The sequence below is a fragment of the Talpa europaea genome, assembly GCF_964194135.1.
Source record: "Talpa europaea genome assembly, chromosome: 7".
Taxonomy (NCBI): domain Eukaryota; kingdom Metazoa; phylum Chordata; class Mammalia; order Eulipotyphla; family Talpidae; genus Talpa; species Talpa europaea.
In genome coordinates this window covers 9277625-9295323 of record NC_140074.1, presented here as the reverse complement: position 1 = coordinate 9295323, position 17699 = coordinate 9277625, and the positions used below count along the sequence as shown (strand labels likewise).

Sequence of the window (17699 nt, the reverse complement as noted above, 5' to 3'; positions counted from 1 at the left end):
TACCCTACAAAGCTTCTTTCCATGGAATTGTAGGGCATTTTTCTCTACTAGATAAATTTTCTCATTTAGAAACATGTCTTGAACAACTGCCTTGGCCCAGGCCCCCCACAAAGCACTGAGTCCATAACATCAAGCAGGAAATGCAGCCTCTGCCTTCAAGGAGTTTCCATCTTTCTATCATTGCAGGTCACATGACAGTACCTGGCACGCATGGCCAAGTCATGAGATGGGCAGCAGGAGAGAACCCATAACTTCCTCTTGCAGAGACCTACACAGTCTAAACTGGAAATTAATAGCTAGTGATGTCTCACAAGCTGGAGTGAAATTGGCAGGATGTAACTGATCAGAGATATTGCTATTCCCTGTCAACAAAAGTCCATCCAGGATCCTAACCAAGCTAAAATAATAATATTCAAATACTTGCCTTTAACCTACAGCATGCCAGACTCTACACCCATGGTTCTATATGCACTTTCTACCTAAATCCTAGGCATAGCCCTAATAAAGCAACAGTATAAATCCCATGTTAGGGCCTCCCCGGTGGTGCAGCAGGTTGCGCACAGAGCTGTGAAGCTGTCCACATTCTCTGCAGTGCGGGTTCGATTCCCGGCCATCCAGGGAGATTCCCACATGGTGTGGCAGACCTGTCCTGTCACGCCCGCTGCTCTCCTCAGCCATGTATGTCGGTCCTTCTGCCTGTTCTGCTCCCTGCTCTGTCTCTGGTGAATTATCTCACCCTCCTGCGCCTCTGGCTTGTACCCTAGTGCTTGTATAAATAAATCTTTTTTAGAAATCCTATTTTAACTATCAGGAACAAAATATATATTATCTCAGTGTGCAAAGATACATCAATAATCAGCAGAAAAGGCTAAATCACAATATATCTCTCTGGGCAGAATCCAGCTTTTAACACTCTGCATACATGTCACACCCCGGTAGTTAGAATAAGGAGACATGTTGTGTGATGCCATTTGTCATTCCTTTCTCCAAGAGTTATCAGTCATTTCTGGTGCATCATACACTAGTAAGCACATTTACAAAGTGCATTCACATACTTAATTCCAAATAATTAATGTATATCAGCAATTATATGATATATAAGGTAAATATACCCTTCATCTCAGAAATGTGAAAAGACTCAGGACAAAGATATAATGACCAATGAGGTCCTTCAGTTCTCTGGTGGTGGATTCCAGATGCACCCTTCCTTTGGCAGAGAGCTTAGTTAGGATTACACACAAACATACAAACACACAATGAGGAGGGATCTGCACTGACTCTCTCAAGCAAGGGTGCAGGACAAAAAGCTCCTCAGGGACCAGGAGGGCTCTGCTTATCTGGGTTCAAGGTCACCGAGAGGACAGTGTCTGGACCCCCATGTGGAGGCCTGGCTCACCACTCACGTGGGCTGTGTCAGCCTCATTGAGAAACAGAGGAAACAAGCAGGAAGGAACCAGCTGGACCAACTGGGTCCCGGATTCGGTGGAGGTGGTGGTGGGGTGATTTGTGAAGAAGGTGCTGGGTCCGAGCCCTGGCGTGATCAGGCTGTGTTCTCCAGTGTGTGAGGGGCATGGAAGGGTCCCTGTTCTTAGACTTATACTATTCCTGCCCCAGACAGCAGTGAAGTGGGGGTCTCCATCACACAGACACTGGCTTGGGGATGATAATAAAAATCCTCAGCACTTCTGAGGACCAATCTTGAGCCAGGTGAGAAGCTGGATAGATTGCTTGCATTGGCTCAATTATTCCTCAGAACAGCAAGTATGTGGGAGCATTTACCCTCCTTTCCCAGGGAGGGGTCTCAATGTCAGAGAGCAAACTTAAGGGCCAGACTGTGAGTGGGCCCCACTGGAAACTGAGCAGGCACTGAGCTCCCATCCATTAGTATGTGACACCTGCCCAGTGGGGGAGTCCCCAGTGGCCCTTCCTCTCAGTGCAGAGCATGACCCTTGTGAACGGCCACTGAATTGTCAGTGAGCATGGCACGGGGGCCCCATGCCGTGTACGGTGCCCCACAGAGACACTGCTTGCAATGAAAACATCAAAACACAACCACACACACTATCCTTGGAGTCACAGGCATATGTCAGTTTTGTTATAAACAAAACACAACATCACAGCTACCACTTGACTCTGTAACAACTTCATCCTCCTTCCTCTACTGCTCATGGATAAATGCAGGAACCCCTGCTCCAGAGTGGGGAGCACATCTTCTCTCTGTGCACTCTGCAATCTCTTTACTTACTTGTAGGAGCAGCCAGATGAACATGCGGGAGTTAAGCAGGAGGGAGGGCAGGTGTTTGAGATCAAAGACCTGGTTAAGAGACTGCAGATCACACCAGCAGTGGTCTCCACTTGCCTAATGCGGACCCAGTTAATGCTTGAGCTCTGGGCCAAGGAGGAAAAGAATTCGTTGTGTCATTTACCCCTCTCTGTCTCTTGTGTCCCTCTCTCTCTGCCTACCCCTGTATTTTTCAATCTCCATCTCTCAGTCTCTCTGTATATAAATATATATGTACAGACAAAATTCTGGTAGGAACGTATTTTTATATACATTACTAGCAACACCCATAATGTATCCATAGAAAGAAACATTTTTTTCCTCTTTGAATTCACAGCATAGTCTGACCTGCCATACTTGCTCAGTCAGTGACCCTAATCAGCATCTGTGTCCTCAGCTTCTGTTGTGGACACCAGGCAAAAATCACGAAGCAAATTTCTGCGAGCCTATGACCTCCTGACTCACTGTGTCTGCCCCTGAACTTCAGAGCAATAGGCAGGAGGATGCTATTTTATAAACCACGAGAGGACAAAGAAATAGTCCCTAAATTCTTGGTGGAATAATGCCAGAAAAATCTAATTGCCAATATTCCTGTAAGACCATGGGGAGGAGCCTGTGCAGAGGCCAAAGGGACACTGGGATCCACCGGGGAGGGTGTCTCAGGTGCAGGGACACTCTGGGTTGCCCACAGATCCAGCAGGGAGGCAGGATGACTTAATCATCTTCCAATGCCCATGTGGCCAATGCCCTGGTCAGACAGCACGGGATGCTGGGCTCTGTCATTCATTGTTGCGCTCAACATGTCAAGTAACTTATCTCAAGCTTGTTTCATAAGTTGTTTTAACCTTATTTTACTTTAAAGTACAGTTAATCAGTGTATAGTCAGTAGGAAGTGTTTATTAATGTGATATGAGATTATTCCTGTTAAGAACACATTAGTGCTGGGGCCTCCCCGGTGGCGCAGCGGTTGAGCGCTGGGTTGCGAAGCTGCCCACGGCCTCTGTGGCGCCGGTTCGATCCCCGGCTGCTCCCCGGCCACCGGAGGAGGGTCCCACATGGCGCGCAGACCTCTCCTGCCGCCCGCTGCTCCCCTCAGCAGTGTACTTCGGTCCTTCTGCCTGCTCTGCTCCCCACTCTGGCTCTGGTGAATTCTCTCACCTTCCCGCGCTTCTGACTGTACCCAGTGCATGTATAAACAAAACAAACAAACAAATAAAATAAATAAATAAAACATGCCTCTATAAAAAAATTATTAAAAAAAAAAAAGAACACATTAGTGCTAATTCTTCATGTATATTCCAAGGATGGAGAAGCAAATATATGATCATTGATATAGTATTGATATGAATGAATGACTCAGTTAGTTGATTTATAATTTGATAGTCAGTTGCAGTTCTATATGCAAACAATAGGTTAGAAGAGAGAAAAATGAAGAAAATCATCTCATTCACAATTACCCAGTGAGGATAGAATTCCTAAAGTTAAACTTAAGAGAGGAGGGGAAGGATCCACACAATGAAAACTATAAGGCATTATAAAGAGAATTATGGATTGGGGCACAGCAGATCTCTCCTGCCTCACCTGCTGTTGCTCTTTGCAGTGTGTTTCAATAAATCTGCCTGTTCAATTTTCCACTCTGTCTCTGATGAATTCTTTCACCCTGCGCAGTTGGCATACACCCGATTCTCCCCCACCATAAAAAGATGACATTGATTGGAAGAATTTACATTACTAACATAGACATACTCCCCAAAAGAATATATAGATTGAATACAATCCTGGTGGTAGTTATAGTTAAAAACATATATTTGTAGAGATTTGAACTGATAATCGCAAAACAAATGCAATAGTGTAAACCAATATAAATAAACAACATAAAAATAAATTCAAAATCATTAAAGACTTGGATATAAGACCCCAAACCATAAAATAGAAAGAAGACACCAGAGATGATACATTTCATCACATCGACCATGCAGACATCTACAGGGAACTGACCCCTACAACAAGGGAAAACACAACAAAAATAAATAATTAGAACTAAAGGAAATTAAAAAGATTTGTACAGTACAGAAAATACTAGCATATTAAAAAGACAGTCTACTAAGTGGGAGAATATATTTACACATTACACAACTAATAAGGGATCTTAGGTAAGGTATACAAGAACCCATTCGACCTGCCAACAAAAACCCCAAACAGGGCCTCCAGGTGATGCAGTGGTTGAGCGCCCTGCTATGAAGCTGTCTGAAGCCTCTGCAGTGCGGGTTCGATTCCTGGCTGGCCAGGGAGATTCCCACATGGCATGGCCGACCTCTCCTGGCTGGCCTGCTGCTCCCCTCCACAGTGTTATTGGTCCATCTGCCTGTTCTCCTTCCCGCTCTGTCTCTGGTGAATCCTCTGCCCTCCCGTGCCTCTGACATGTTCCCCAGTTCTTGTATAATTAAATCTCTCTCTCTCTCTCTCTCTCTCTGTGTGTGTGTACATATATATATATATATATATATATATATATATAAAACCAAAACAACCCAACTACAAAATGGGCATATGATTGCAATAGATACTCCTCCAAAGAAAATATACAGTTCGTCAATGGTTATATGGGAAAAAAGCATAACTTCACTTCTAATAAAGGAAAAGCAAATCAAAACCACAATGAGATATCACCTCACTCTTGTGAGAATGGTCATATTTAAAAGAATGGAAGCAAAAAATGGTGAGGATATGGGAAAAACAGAAGAACTCATCCATGGTCACAATGCAAGTTGGTGCAAAATCTACAGAAATGGTATGGAGCTTTCTTCAGAACATACAAACAATGAAAATCCCATGTGATCATTGCACATCTTCATCAGGCATTCACCCTAGATATGAAATCTCTAATACAAAAAGACTTATGCACCCGTATACTCATAGCAGTGCTATTCATAAGTGCCCAGTCATGGAACCAACCTAAGTGCCCATCGACAAATGGGTAAAGAAATTGTAGAAAACATGTGTCAGTGGAATACTACACACTGCAATGTGGATGGCCTCAAGGCGGTGACGTTAAGTGAAATAAGTCATAAAATGAAAGGCAGATATGGGTGGTTTTACTTATCAATGGAATATAAATAACCAAACAGCATAGACTGACAAAATACAGAAAAAAAATCATCTGGAACTAAGGGAAAAAAAACATTATTTGTTATCAGAGAGAACAAGGTGGTGTGAGCAGTGAGTGGAGGGAAGGGCTGGGCATTGGCATGGGTGGTTTGGTGGATGGTGCTGGAGTATGGGCACGTGTGGAGGAGAAAAAATATACATCCACAATTTTAATAACTTTTAAATTAAAAAGAGCCCTGTCACAGATGTTCCATAGTGTAAGTGTTCCCATTACAGCTGACTGCAATCTACCAACATGTCATCCTAGAGTTGGGTAGAGTTGTGAACATCAACTTGAAGATGAGGCAAACCTGATCACCCCCCACCAAATAAATCCAGTCCCCTGGGAGCAGATCACGAAGCTAGATCTGTGTCTTCATAACATAACAGAAAAAACACACACATGAACAGTGACATATCTCCAAAGTAGAAGGCAACAGACATTTGCAATTGTGTGAGATATTATTAAAAGATTTTGCACATAACTTTCAAGAGTTGATAAAAAAAAAGGAGAACAATGCAATGAGGATAATGAATATTTAACAAACCAAGATACCAAATCTGACCTAGATGATGCATTAAGATCTCTGACAGCAGAATGCATGTTCTTTTCAAGTTAAATGGAGTTATCTACCCTCTCGCATAATTTGGGAGATACATCTCTTGGCATTCGTGACCAAATCAGATGATTTACAGGTCGTCACTTGAAGAATTTCACCTTATTGACAAATGTGTCTAAGGCCTGTTTTATATCTCTATTCCTCAGACTGTAGATGAAAGGGTTCAGCATGGGGGTGACGACTGTGTACATCACAGAGGCGATCATGTCTTTGCCTCTGGAGGTGGATGATGAGGAGAAGTAAACTCCTGCAGAGGTCCCATAGTATAAAGACACAACGAGAAGGTGGGAGCCACAAGTAGAGAAGGCTTTAAAGAGACTTTTAGTGGAGGGGACCCTCAGGACAGTCCTGCCTATAAGGACATAGGAGCCGAGGATGCCACCCACACACAGGGTAAAGAGCAATCCTGCCTCAGTGAAGATGACCAACTCATTGAGGGACACGTCTGAGCAGCTCATCTTTAGGAGTGCAGAGAGGTCACAGAAGAAGTTGGGGATGTTACTGTCACCACAGAAGGAGACTTGGATCAAGAGCAGAGTGTGCAACAGGGAGTGGATGAGGCAAACAAACCAGGATCCCACTACTAAGGAGACACACAGCTCCTGCCTCATGATGGTGGTGTAGTGCAGGGGCTGACAGATGGCCATGTACCTGTCAAAGGCCATCACTGCAAGAAGGAAACTGTCAAGAGCAGCAAAGAACAAAAAGAAATACATTTGAGAAATACATCCTCTGTAGGAGATAGATAGTTGCTGAGTGTGCATGTTCATGAGCATCTTAGGGACAGTGACAGATGAGAAGGAGACATCAGAGAAGGCCAAGTGGCTGAGGAAGAAGTACATGGGGGTGTGGAGGCGCGAGTCCAGCCTGATGAGCAGGATATTGAGCAGGTTCCCCAGTAGGGTGGTCAAGTATATGCCCAGAAACAGGGTGAGGAACAGAACCTGCTGCCCTGGAGGGATGGGGAGCCCTAGGAGGAGGAACTCGGACACGCTGCTCTGGTTCTCCCACCTCATGTCGCTCATGTCTTTGCCGGGGATGAAGGAAAGAAGATGACGTAGGAAGTCTAGAATTATCCTCAATGACTTGGCAATATCCTTTTTACAATAAGTCATGTAAAGGCATTTTTTAACCATGATCTGTTTATTGCTCACACCTGTGGAGATGTGGATCCGTCTGTCACGGTGGGCTTGATGGTATGTAAGACCTCACGATACCCTACAAAGTTTCCTTCCACGAACCAGAGGGCAATTTTCTCTATACCACAAATATGTCTTGAACAGCTGCCTTGGCCCAGGCTCCCCACAAAGCACTGAGTTCATAACAGCAAGCAGGAAATGCAGCCTCTGCCTTCAAGGAGTTTCCATCTCTCTATCATTGCAGGTCACATGACAGTACCTGGCACGCATGGCCAAGTCATGAGATGGGCAGCAGGAGAGAATCCATAACTTCCTCTTGAAGAGACCTACACAATCTAAACTGGAAATTAATAGCCAGTGATTTCTCATAAGACAGAGTGAAATTAGCAGGATGTAACTGATCAGAGATATTGCTATTCCTTGTCAACAAAAGTCCATCCAGGATCCTAACCAAACTCTAATAATAGTGTCAAATATTAGTCTTTAACCTACAGCATGCCAGACTCTACACCCATGGTTCCATATGTACTTTCTACCTAAATCCTAGACATAGCCCTAACACAACAACCGTATGAATCCTATTTTAGGGCCTCCCCGATGGTGCAGTGGGTTGAGCGCAGAGCTGTGAAGTTGTCTGCAGCCTCTGTAGTGCGGGTTCGATTCCCAGCCAGCCAGGGAGATTCCCACATGATGCAACAGACCTCTCCTCTTGTGCCCGCTGCTCTCCTCAGCCGTGTATGTCAGTCCTTCTGCCTGTTCTGCTCCCTGCTCTGTCTCTGGTGAATTCTCTCACTCTCCGGCGCCTCTGGCTTGTATCCCGGTGCTTGTGTAAATAAATAAATCTTTAAAAAATCCTATTTTAGCCATGAGGAACAAAATAAACATTCTCTGTATGTGCAAAGATACATCAATAATCAGCAGAAAAGGCTAAATCACAATATATCTCTGGGCGGATTCCAGCTTTTAACCCTCTGCATACATGTCACACCCCAGTAGTTAGAATAAGGCGACATGTTGTGTGATGTCATTTGTCATTCCTTTGTCTGAGAGTTATCAGTCATTTCTGGTGCATCATACACCAGTAAGCACATTTACAAAGTGCTTCCACATACTTTAATTCCAAATAATTATATCGAGATTATATGATAGATAAGGTAATTATACTTTCATCTCAGAAATGTGAAAAGACTCAGGACAAAGATATAATGACCAATGAGGTCTCCTAGTTCTCTGATGGTGGATTGCAGATGCACCCTTCCTTTGGCAGAGAGCTTAGTTAGGATTACACACACACACACACAAACACACATTGAGGAGGCATCTGCACTTACTCTCTCAAGCAGGGGTGCAGGACAGCAAGGCCTCCTCAGGGACCATGAACTGGCTGAGGACTCTGCTTATTCTGGGTTCAAGGCCGCTGAGAGGACAGTGTCTGGACCCCCATGTGGAGGCCTGGCTGTCCACTCACGTGGGCTGTGTCAGCCTCACTGAGAAACAGAGGAAAGAAGCAGGAACCAGCTGGATCAACTGGGTCCTTGATTCGTGGAGGTGGTGGTGGGGTGATTTGCGAGGAAGATGCTGGGTCCCAGGCCTGGAGTGATCAGATTGTGTTTTCCAGTGTGTGAGGGGCATGCAAGGGCCCCCGTTCTTAGACTTATACTTGTCCTGCCCTGACAGCAGTGAAGTGGGGGTCTCCATCACACAGACACTGGCTTGGAGAATGATAATAAAAATCCTCACCACTTCTAAGCACCAATCATGGACCAGGCGAGATGCTGGATAGACTGCTTGCATTGGCTCATTTATTCCTCAGAACAGCAAGTATGTGGAGTAGGTACCCTCCTTTCCCAGGGAGGGGTCTCAGTGTCAGAGAGCAAACATAAGGGCCAGAGTGTGAGCGGACCCCATTGGAAACTGAGCAGGCACTGAGCTCCCATCCATTAGTATGTGACACCTGCCCAGTGGGGGAGCCCCAAGTGGCCCTTCCTCTCAGTGCAGAGCATGACCCTTGTGAACGGCCACTGAGTGTCAGTGAGGATGGCACGTGGGCCCTATTCCGTGGACGGTGCCCCACAGAGACACTGCCTTTAATGAAAACATCAAAACAAAACCACACACACTATCCTTGGAGTGACAGGAATATGTCAGTTTTGTTATAAACAAAAAGCAAAATCACAGCTACCACTTGACTCTTTAACAACTTCATCCTCCTTCCTCTACTGCTCATGGATAAATTTAGGAACCCTTTTCCAGAGCGGGGAGCACATCTTCTCTCTGTACACTCTGCAGTCTCTTTACTTACCTGTAGGAGTACCCAGAAGAACATGCAGGAGTTATGCAGCAGGGAGGACAGGTGTTTGAGATTAAAGGACTGGTTAAGAGACTGCAGGTCACACCAGCAGTGGGCTCCACTTGCCTAATGGGGACCCAGTTGATGCTTGAGCTCTGGGCCAAGGAGGAAAAAAATTCATTGTGTCATTTATCTCTCTCTGTCTCTTGTGTCCCTCTCTCTGTCTCTACCTCTGTTTTTTTCAATCTCCATCTCTCAGTCTATGTATGCATAAATATGTATGTCCATGCAAAATTCTGGCAGGAGACATATTTTTACCTACATTACAAGGAAAGACCCATAAGGAATCCATAGGAAGAAACATATTTTTTTCCTCGTTGAATTCACAGCAGCGTCTGACCTGCCATTCTTGCAAAGTCAATGACCCTCTAATCAGCGTCTGTGTCCTCAGCTTCTGTTATGGACACCAGGCAAACAGCACTCAGTAAATGTCTGCGAGCCTATGACCCCTGACTCTGTGTCTGCCATTGAACTTCAGAGCAACAGCCAGGAGGATGCTATTTTATAAACCATGGAGAACAAAGAAATAGTCCCTAGACTCTTGGTGGAAAAATGCCCGTAGTCTAATTGCCCACAATTCCTGTCAGACATTGGGGAGGAAGGAGCCTGTGCAGAGACCAAAGGGACACTGGGAGCCACCGGGGAGGGAGTCTCAGGTACAGGGGCACTCTGGGTTGCCCACAGGTCCAGCTAGGAGGCAGGTTGACTTAATCATCTTCCAATGCCCAATTAGCCAATGCCCTGGTCAGACAGCACGGGATGCTGGGCTCTGCCTGTCATTCATTGTTGCGCAGAACATGTCAAGTAACTTATTTCAAGCTTGTTTGTTAAGTTGTTTTAACCTTGTTTTACTTTAAAGATAATCAGTGTATAGTCAGTATGAACTTTTTATTAAAGTTATATGAGATCATTCCTGTTAAGAACACATTAGTGCTAGTTCTTTATGTATATTCCAAGGAAGGAGAAGTAAATATATGATCATTGATGCTGATATAGTATTGATATGAATGAATGACTCAGTTAGTTGATTTGAAAAGTCAGTTACAGTTCTATATACAAACAATAGGTTAGAAGAGAGAAAAATGAAGAAAATCATCTCATTCACAATTACACAGAGAGAATAGAATTCCTAAGGTTAAACTTAAGAAAGGAGGTGAAGGATCCACACAATGAAAACTATAAGGCATTATTAATAGAATTATGGATCGGGGCTCAGCAGATCTCTCCTGCCTCAAGTGCTGCTGCTCTTAGCAGTGTTTCAATAAATCTGCCTGTTCAATTTTCCACTCTGTCTCTGATGAATTCTTTCACCCTGCAGTTTTGATATACTCCTGATTCTTCCTCAACAAAAAAAGAAGACATCGACTGGAAGAATCAACATTCCTAACATAGACATACTACACAAAGAAATATATAGATTGAATTCTATCCTGGTGGTAGGTTTGGTGTGAAAACATATATTTTAGAGATTTGAAATGATAACCCCTCAACCAAATGCAATAATGTAAACCAATGTAAATAATGCAAACCAATGTAAATTAACAGCATATAAATGAATTAAAAATCATTAAAGTCTTGTATATAAGACCCCAAACCATAAAATACAAAGACACCAGAGATGTTACATTTCATCACATCCACCATGCAGACATCTTTAGGGAATTGACCCCTCCAACAAGGGTAAAAACAACAAAAATAAATAATTAGAACTAAAGGAAATTAAAAAAGATTTGTACAGTAAAAGAAAATACTAGCATATTAAGAAGACAGTCTACTAAGTGGGAGAATATATTTACACATTACACAACTAATAAGGGAGCTTATATAAGGTATACGAGAACCCATTCAACTTGACAACAAAAACTCAAAACAGGGCCTCCCAGGGGGCAGTGTGAGTTTAGCATGGTGCTATGAAGCTGTCCGCAGCCTTTGCAACTCGTGTTCCATTCCTGGCCAGCTGGGGAGAGTCCCTCGTGGTGAGGCATTCCTCTCCTGCCTTGCCCACTGCTCCCCTCAGCAGTATTATTGATCCATCTGCCTGTTCTGCTCCCTGCTCTGTCTCTGGTGAATCCTCTCACCCTCCTGAGCCTCTGAACTGTACCTCAGTTCTTGCATAATTAAATAAATCTTTATATATACATATATATGTATATATATATATATATATATATATATATATATATATATGTACATGAACCCGAAACAACCCTACTACAACACGGGCAAAAGATTGCAATAGATACTTCTCCATAGAAACTCAGTAGTTGGTCAATGAATATATGGGGAAAAAAATCTTGTCTTCACTCTAATAAAGGAAATGCAAATCAAAAGCACAATGAGAAATGATCCACTCTTGTGAGAATGGCCATATTTAAAAGAACAGAAGCAAAAAATGGTGAGGATATGGGAAAAAAATAAAAGTCATCCATGGTCAGAATGCAGGTTGGTGCAGCCTCTGTAGAAATGGTATGGAGCTTTCTTCAGAAAATACAAAATACAAAAATCCCATATGATCATTGCACATCTCCATCAGGTATTTACCCTAGATATGAAATCTCCAATACAAAAAGACTTATGCACCCATATATTCATAGCAGTGCTGGCCACAAGTGCGAGTCATGGAACAAACCTAAGTGCCCATTGACAGACAAATAGGTAAAGAAATTGTAGAATACATGTGCTTGGTGGATTATGACACACTGCAACATGGGTGGCCTCATATGATGATGGTAAGTGAAATAAGCCATACGATGAAAGGCAGATACTAGGTTGTTTTACTTATTTCTGGAATATAGAAACCGAAAAGCATTATCTGGTAAAATAGAGCAAAAAAAATCTGTGGACTAAAGGACAATAGTTCACTCATAATCAGAGGGAACATGGGGATGGAGGTGTGAATGGGTGGAGGGGCTAGGGCAAATATGGGTGGTTGGGTGTATGGTGGTGTAATAGGGGCACATGTGGAGGGGTAAAAATATATATCAAAACTACATAATATTTTTAAATTAAAAGGGCTCTATCACAGTGTTTCCCAATTCCATAGTGTAAGTATTCCCATTATAGCTGACTTCAATCTACCAGCATGTTACTGTAGAGTTGGGAGGAGCTATAAACCATCAACTTGAAGATGAGGCAAATGGCTCAGCCCCTCACCATATAACATCAGAACACTGGGAGCAGATCATGAAGCTAGATCTGTGTCTTCATAACATAACAGACAAAATACATATCAGACACTGACATATCTCAAGTGGAAGGCAACCCACATTTGCAACTGTGTGAAATATTTTTATAAGATTTTGCACATAACTTGTACGAGATTAAAAAAAAGGAGAATAAAGTAATGAGGATAAAGTTTATTTAACAAACCAAGTTACGAAATTTGACGTAGTCGATGCATTAACATCATTGACAGGAGAATGCATGTTCTCTCCAAGTTACATGGAGTTATCAACCCTCTCACACAATCTTAGGAGATACATCTCAGGGTGTTCATGACTAAAATGAGATGATTTACAGGTCATCATTTGAAGGTAATCTTATTGACAAATGTCTCAAAGGCCTGCTTTATATCTCTATTTCTCAGGCTGTAGATGAAGGGGTTCAGCATGGGGGTGACGACCGTGTACATCACAGAGGCGATCATTTCTTTGTCTCTGGAGGTGGATGATGAGGAGAAGTAAACTCCTGCAGCGGTCCCAAAGTATAAAGACACAACAAGAAGGTGGGAGCCACAGGTAGAGAAGGCTTTAAAGAGAAGTTTAGTGGAGGGGACCCTCAGGACAGTAGTCCCTATACAGACATAGGACCCCAGGATGCCACCCAAACACAGGGTAAAGACCAATCCTGCCTCAATGAAGATGACCAACTCATTGAGGGACACGTCTGAGCAGCTCATCTTCAGGAGTGCAGGGAGGTCACAGAAGAAGTGGGGGATGGTATTTTCACCACAGAAGGAGACTTGGATCAAGAGCAGAGTGTGCAACAGAGAGCGAATGAGGCAAACAAACCAGGATCCTGCTACTAAGGAGACACACAGCTCCTGCCTCATGATGGTGGTGTAGTGGAGGGGCTGGCAGATGGCCACGTACCTGTCAAAGGCCATCACTGCAAGAAGGAAACTGTCAAGACTGGCAAAGAATACTAAGAAATACATCTGGGAAATACATCCTCTATAGGAGATGGATAGTTGCTGGGTGTGCATGTTCGTGAGCATCTTAGGGACAGTGACAGATGAGAAGGAGACATCAGAGAAGGCCAAGTGGCTGAGGAAGAAGTACATGGGGGTGTGGAGGCGCGAGTCCAGCCTGATGAGCAGGATGATGAGCAGGTTCCCTAGCACCGTGGTCAGGTACATGCCCAGGAACAGGGCGAAGAACAGGCCCCGCTGCTCTGGAAGAATGGGGAGCCCCAGGAGGAGGAACTGGGACACGCTGCTCTGGTTCTCCCACCTCAAACTCTTCATGACTCTGCAGGGGATGAAGGAAAGGAGAGGTAGGAAGTCTAGAATTATCCGTAATGACTTGGCAATATCGTTTTCACATGAAAGCATGAGGGTTTTTTTTTAATTTTAATTTTATTTTTATATTCCCCATTCAATTGCAACCCCCTTATTTTGACCCCAATCCCTCCTTTCATCCTCCTCTCCCCACAGAGTTTTTAACTATGATCTGTTTACTGCTCACCCTGTGGAGTTGTGAATCCCAGTCTGTCACAGTGGGCTTAGTACATAACACTCATGATACCCTACTAAGCTTTCCTTCCACGGACCAGAGGGCAATTTTCTCTATTCAACAAATATGTCTTGAACAACTGCCTTGGCCCAGGCTCCCCACAAAGCACTGAGTCCATAACAGCAAGCAGGAAATGCAGCCTCTGCTTTCAGGGAGTTTCTATCTTTCTATCATTGCAGGTCACAAGACAGTACCTGGAGAGAATCCATAACTTCCTCTTGCAGAGACCTACACAGTCTAAACTGGAAATTAATAGCTAGTGATTTCTCACAAGCTAGAGTGAAATTGGCAGGATGTAATTGATGAGAGATATTGCTATTTCCTGTCAAGAAAAGTCCATCTAGGATCCTAACCAAACTCTAATAATAATGTCAAATATTTGTCTTTGACCTACAGCATGCCAGACTCTACACCTACGGTTTCATATGCACTTTCTACCTAAATCCTAGGCATAGCCATAAAAAGCAACAGTATAAATCCTATTTCAAGGCCTCCCCAGTGGCACAGAGGATTGAGCACAGGCTGTGAAGCTGTCCGCAGCCTCTGCAGTGCGGATTCTTGGCTGGCCAGGGAGATTCCAACATGGTGGGGCAGACCTCTCCTGTCTTGCCCGCTACTCCCCTGGCAGTATATCAGTGCTTCTGCCTGTTTTGCTCCCTGCTCTGTCTCTTGTGAATTTTCTCATCCTCCTGGCCTCTTGCTTGTACCCCAGTTCTTGTATATATAAATAAATCTTTAAAAAATACTTTTTTCACTATGAGGAACAAAATATACATTATTTAAGTTCGCGAAGATACATCAATAATCAGCAAAAAAGGCTAAATCACAATATATCTCTCTGGCTGGATTTCAGCTTTTAATCCTCTGCATACATGTCACACTCCTAGCAGTTAGAATAAGGAGACATGTTGTGTGATGTCATTTGTCATTCCTCTGTCCAAGAGTTATCACTCATTTCTGGTGCATCACACACCAGTAAGCACATTTACAAAGTGCTTTCACATACATTAATTTCATACAATTAATATATATCGGAGATTATATGATAGATAAGGTAAACATACCCTTCATTTCAGAAATGTGAAAAGACTCAGGACAAAGATATCATGACCAATGAGACCTCTTAGTTCTCTCATGGTGGATTCCAGATGCACCCTTCCTTTGGCAGAGAGCTTAGTTAGGATAAGACACACACACACACACACACACAAACACACAATGAGGCGGCTCTGCACTGACTCTCTCAAGCAGGGAGCAGGACAGCAAGGCTCCTCAGGGACCATGAACTGGCTGAGGGCTCTGCTTATCTGGGTTCACGGCCACTGAGAGGACAGTGTCTTGACCCCCATGTGGAGGCCTGGCTCCCCATTCACGTGGGCTGTGTAAGCCTCACTGAGAAACAAAGGAAACAAGCAGGAATGAGCTGGACCAACTGGGTCCTTGATTCAGTAGAGGTGGTGGGGGTTGATTTGTGAGGAAGGTTCTGGGTCTCCAGCCCTGGAGTAATCAGGCTGTGTTCTCCAGTGTGTGAGGGGCGTGCAGAGGCCCTGTTCTTAGACTTATACTTATCCTGCCCCAGACAGCAGTGAAGTGGGGGTCTCCATCACACAGACACCAGCTTGGGAATGATAATAAAAATCCTCATCTCTTCTGAGGACTAATCATGAGCCAGGCAAGATGCTGGATAGCCTGTTTGCATTGGCTCATTTATTCCTCAGAACAGCAAGGATGTGGAGTAGTTACCCTCCTTTCCCAGGGAGGGGTCTCAATGTCAGAGAGCAAACATAAGGGCCAGACTGTGAGTGGGCCCCATTGGAAAGTGAGCAGACCTTGAGCTCCCATCCATTAGTATGTGACACCTGCCCAGTGGGGGAGCCCCGGGTGACCCTTCCTCTCAGTGCAGAGCATGACCCTTGTGAACGGCCACTGAAATGTCAGTGAGGATGGCACGTGGGCCCGATGCCGTGGACGGTGCCCCACAGAGACACTGCCTTTAATGAAAACATCGAAACACAACCACACACATTAATCCTTGGGTGAATGCATATGTTAGTTTTGTTATAAGCAAAAAGCAACATCACAGCTACCACTTGACTCGAGCAATTTCATCCTCCTTCCTCTACTGCTCATGGATAAATGCAGGAACCCTATTCCAGAGTGGGCAGCACATCTTCTCTCTACCATCTGCAGTCTCTTTACTTACCTGTAGGAGTAGCCAGATGAACATGCGGGAGTTATGCAGCAGGAGGCGGGTGTTTGAGATCAAAGGACTAGTTAAGAGACTCAGGACACACCCAGAAGTGGTCTCCACTTGCCTAATGGGGACCCAGTTAATGCTTGAGCTCTGGGCCAAAGAGCTCTGTCTCTGTCTCAGTCTCTGTCTCTGTCTCTACCTCTGTCTTTTTCAATCTCCATCTCTCAGTCTATGTATATATAAATATGTATGTACATAGAAAATTCTGGCAGGAGACATATTTTTACCTACATCATTACAACCAAAGACCCATAAGGAATCCACAGGAAGAAACATTATTTTTTTTCCTCTGAATTCACAGCACAGTCTGACCTGCCATTCTTGCAAAGTCAATGACCCTCTAATCAGCGTCTGTTTCCTCAGCTTCTGTTGTGGGCACCAGGCAAAAAGCACAAAGCAAATCTCTGTGAGCCTATGACCTCCTGACTTTCTGTGTCTGCCCTTGAACTTCAGAGCAATAGCCAGGAGGATGCTATTTTATAAACCATGAAAGAACAAAGAAGTAGTCCCTAAACTCTTGGTGGAAAAATGCGCGTAGTCTAATTGGCCTCAATTCCTGTCAGACCGTGGGGAGGAGCCCGTGCAGAGGCCAAAGGGACACTGGCAGCCACCTGGGAGGGTGTCTCTGGTGCAGGGACACTCTGGGTTGCCCATAGATCCAGATGCGAAGCTGGATAACTTAATCGTATTCCAATGACCATGTGGCCAATGTCCTGGTCAGACAGCACGGGATGCTGGGCTCTGCCTGTCATTCATTGTTGCGCTGAACATGTCAAGTAACTTCTCTCCTCAAGCCTGTTTCTTAAGTTGTTTTAACCCTGCTTTACTTTAAAGGGCAGATAATCACAGTATAGTCAGTATGAAGTTTTTATTAAAGTTATATGAGATCATTCCTGTTAAGAACCCATTAGTGCTAGTTCTTTATGTATATTCCAAGGAAGGAGAAGCAAATATATGATCATTGATGTTGATATAGTATTGATATGAATGACTGACTCAGTTAGTTGATTTATAATTTGAAAAGTCAGTTACAGTTCTATATGCAAACAATAGGTTAGAAGAGAGCAAAATGAAGAAAATCATCTCATTCACAATTACACAGAAAGAATCGAATTCCTAGGAGTAAATTTAACAAAGGAGGTGAAGGATCCACACAAAGAAACCATAAGGCATTA

At 43.9% G+C, this 17699-nt stretch overlaps 2 protein-coding genes across 2 annotated transcripts; both read right to left on the bottom strand.

Annotated features, from left to right (window-relative positions):
* Nucleotides 1-6128: 6128 nt before the first annotated feature.
* Nucleotides 6129-7129, bottom strand: LOC311172815 (olfactory receptor 1J4-like; the record flags this gene model as incomplete). The annotated part of the gene is made up of 1 exon (XM_084236345.1): nt 6129-7129. The coding sequence occupies exon 1, from the start codon at nt 7071-7073 to the stop codon at nt 6129-6131; it is 945 nt and encodes a 314-aa protein (XP_084092471.1). The 5' UTR covers nt 7074-7129.
* A 5931-nt stretch (nt 7130-13060) lies between these two features.
* Nucleotides 13061-14212, bottom strand: LOC311172814 (olfactory receptor 1J4-like; the record flags this gene model as incomplete). Its single annotated transcript, XM_084236344.1, has 1 exon — nt 13061-14212. Exon 1 carries the CDS (start codon nt 14087-14089, stop codon nt 13061-13063), a length of 1029 nt encoding a protein of 342 aa, XP_084092470.1. The 5' UTR covers nt 14090-14212.
* Nucleotides 14213-17699: the final 3487 nt, after the last annotated feature.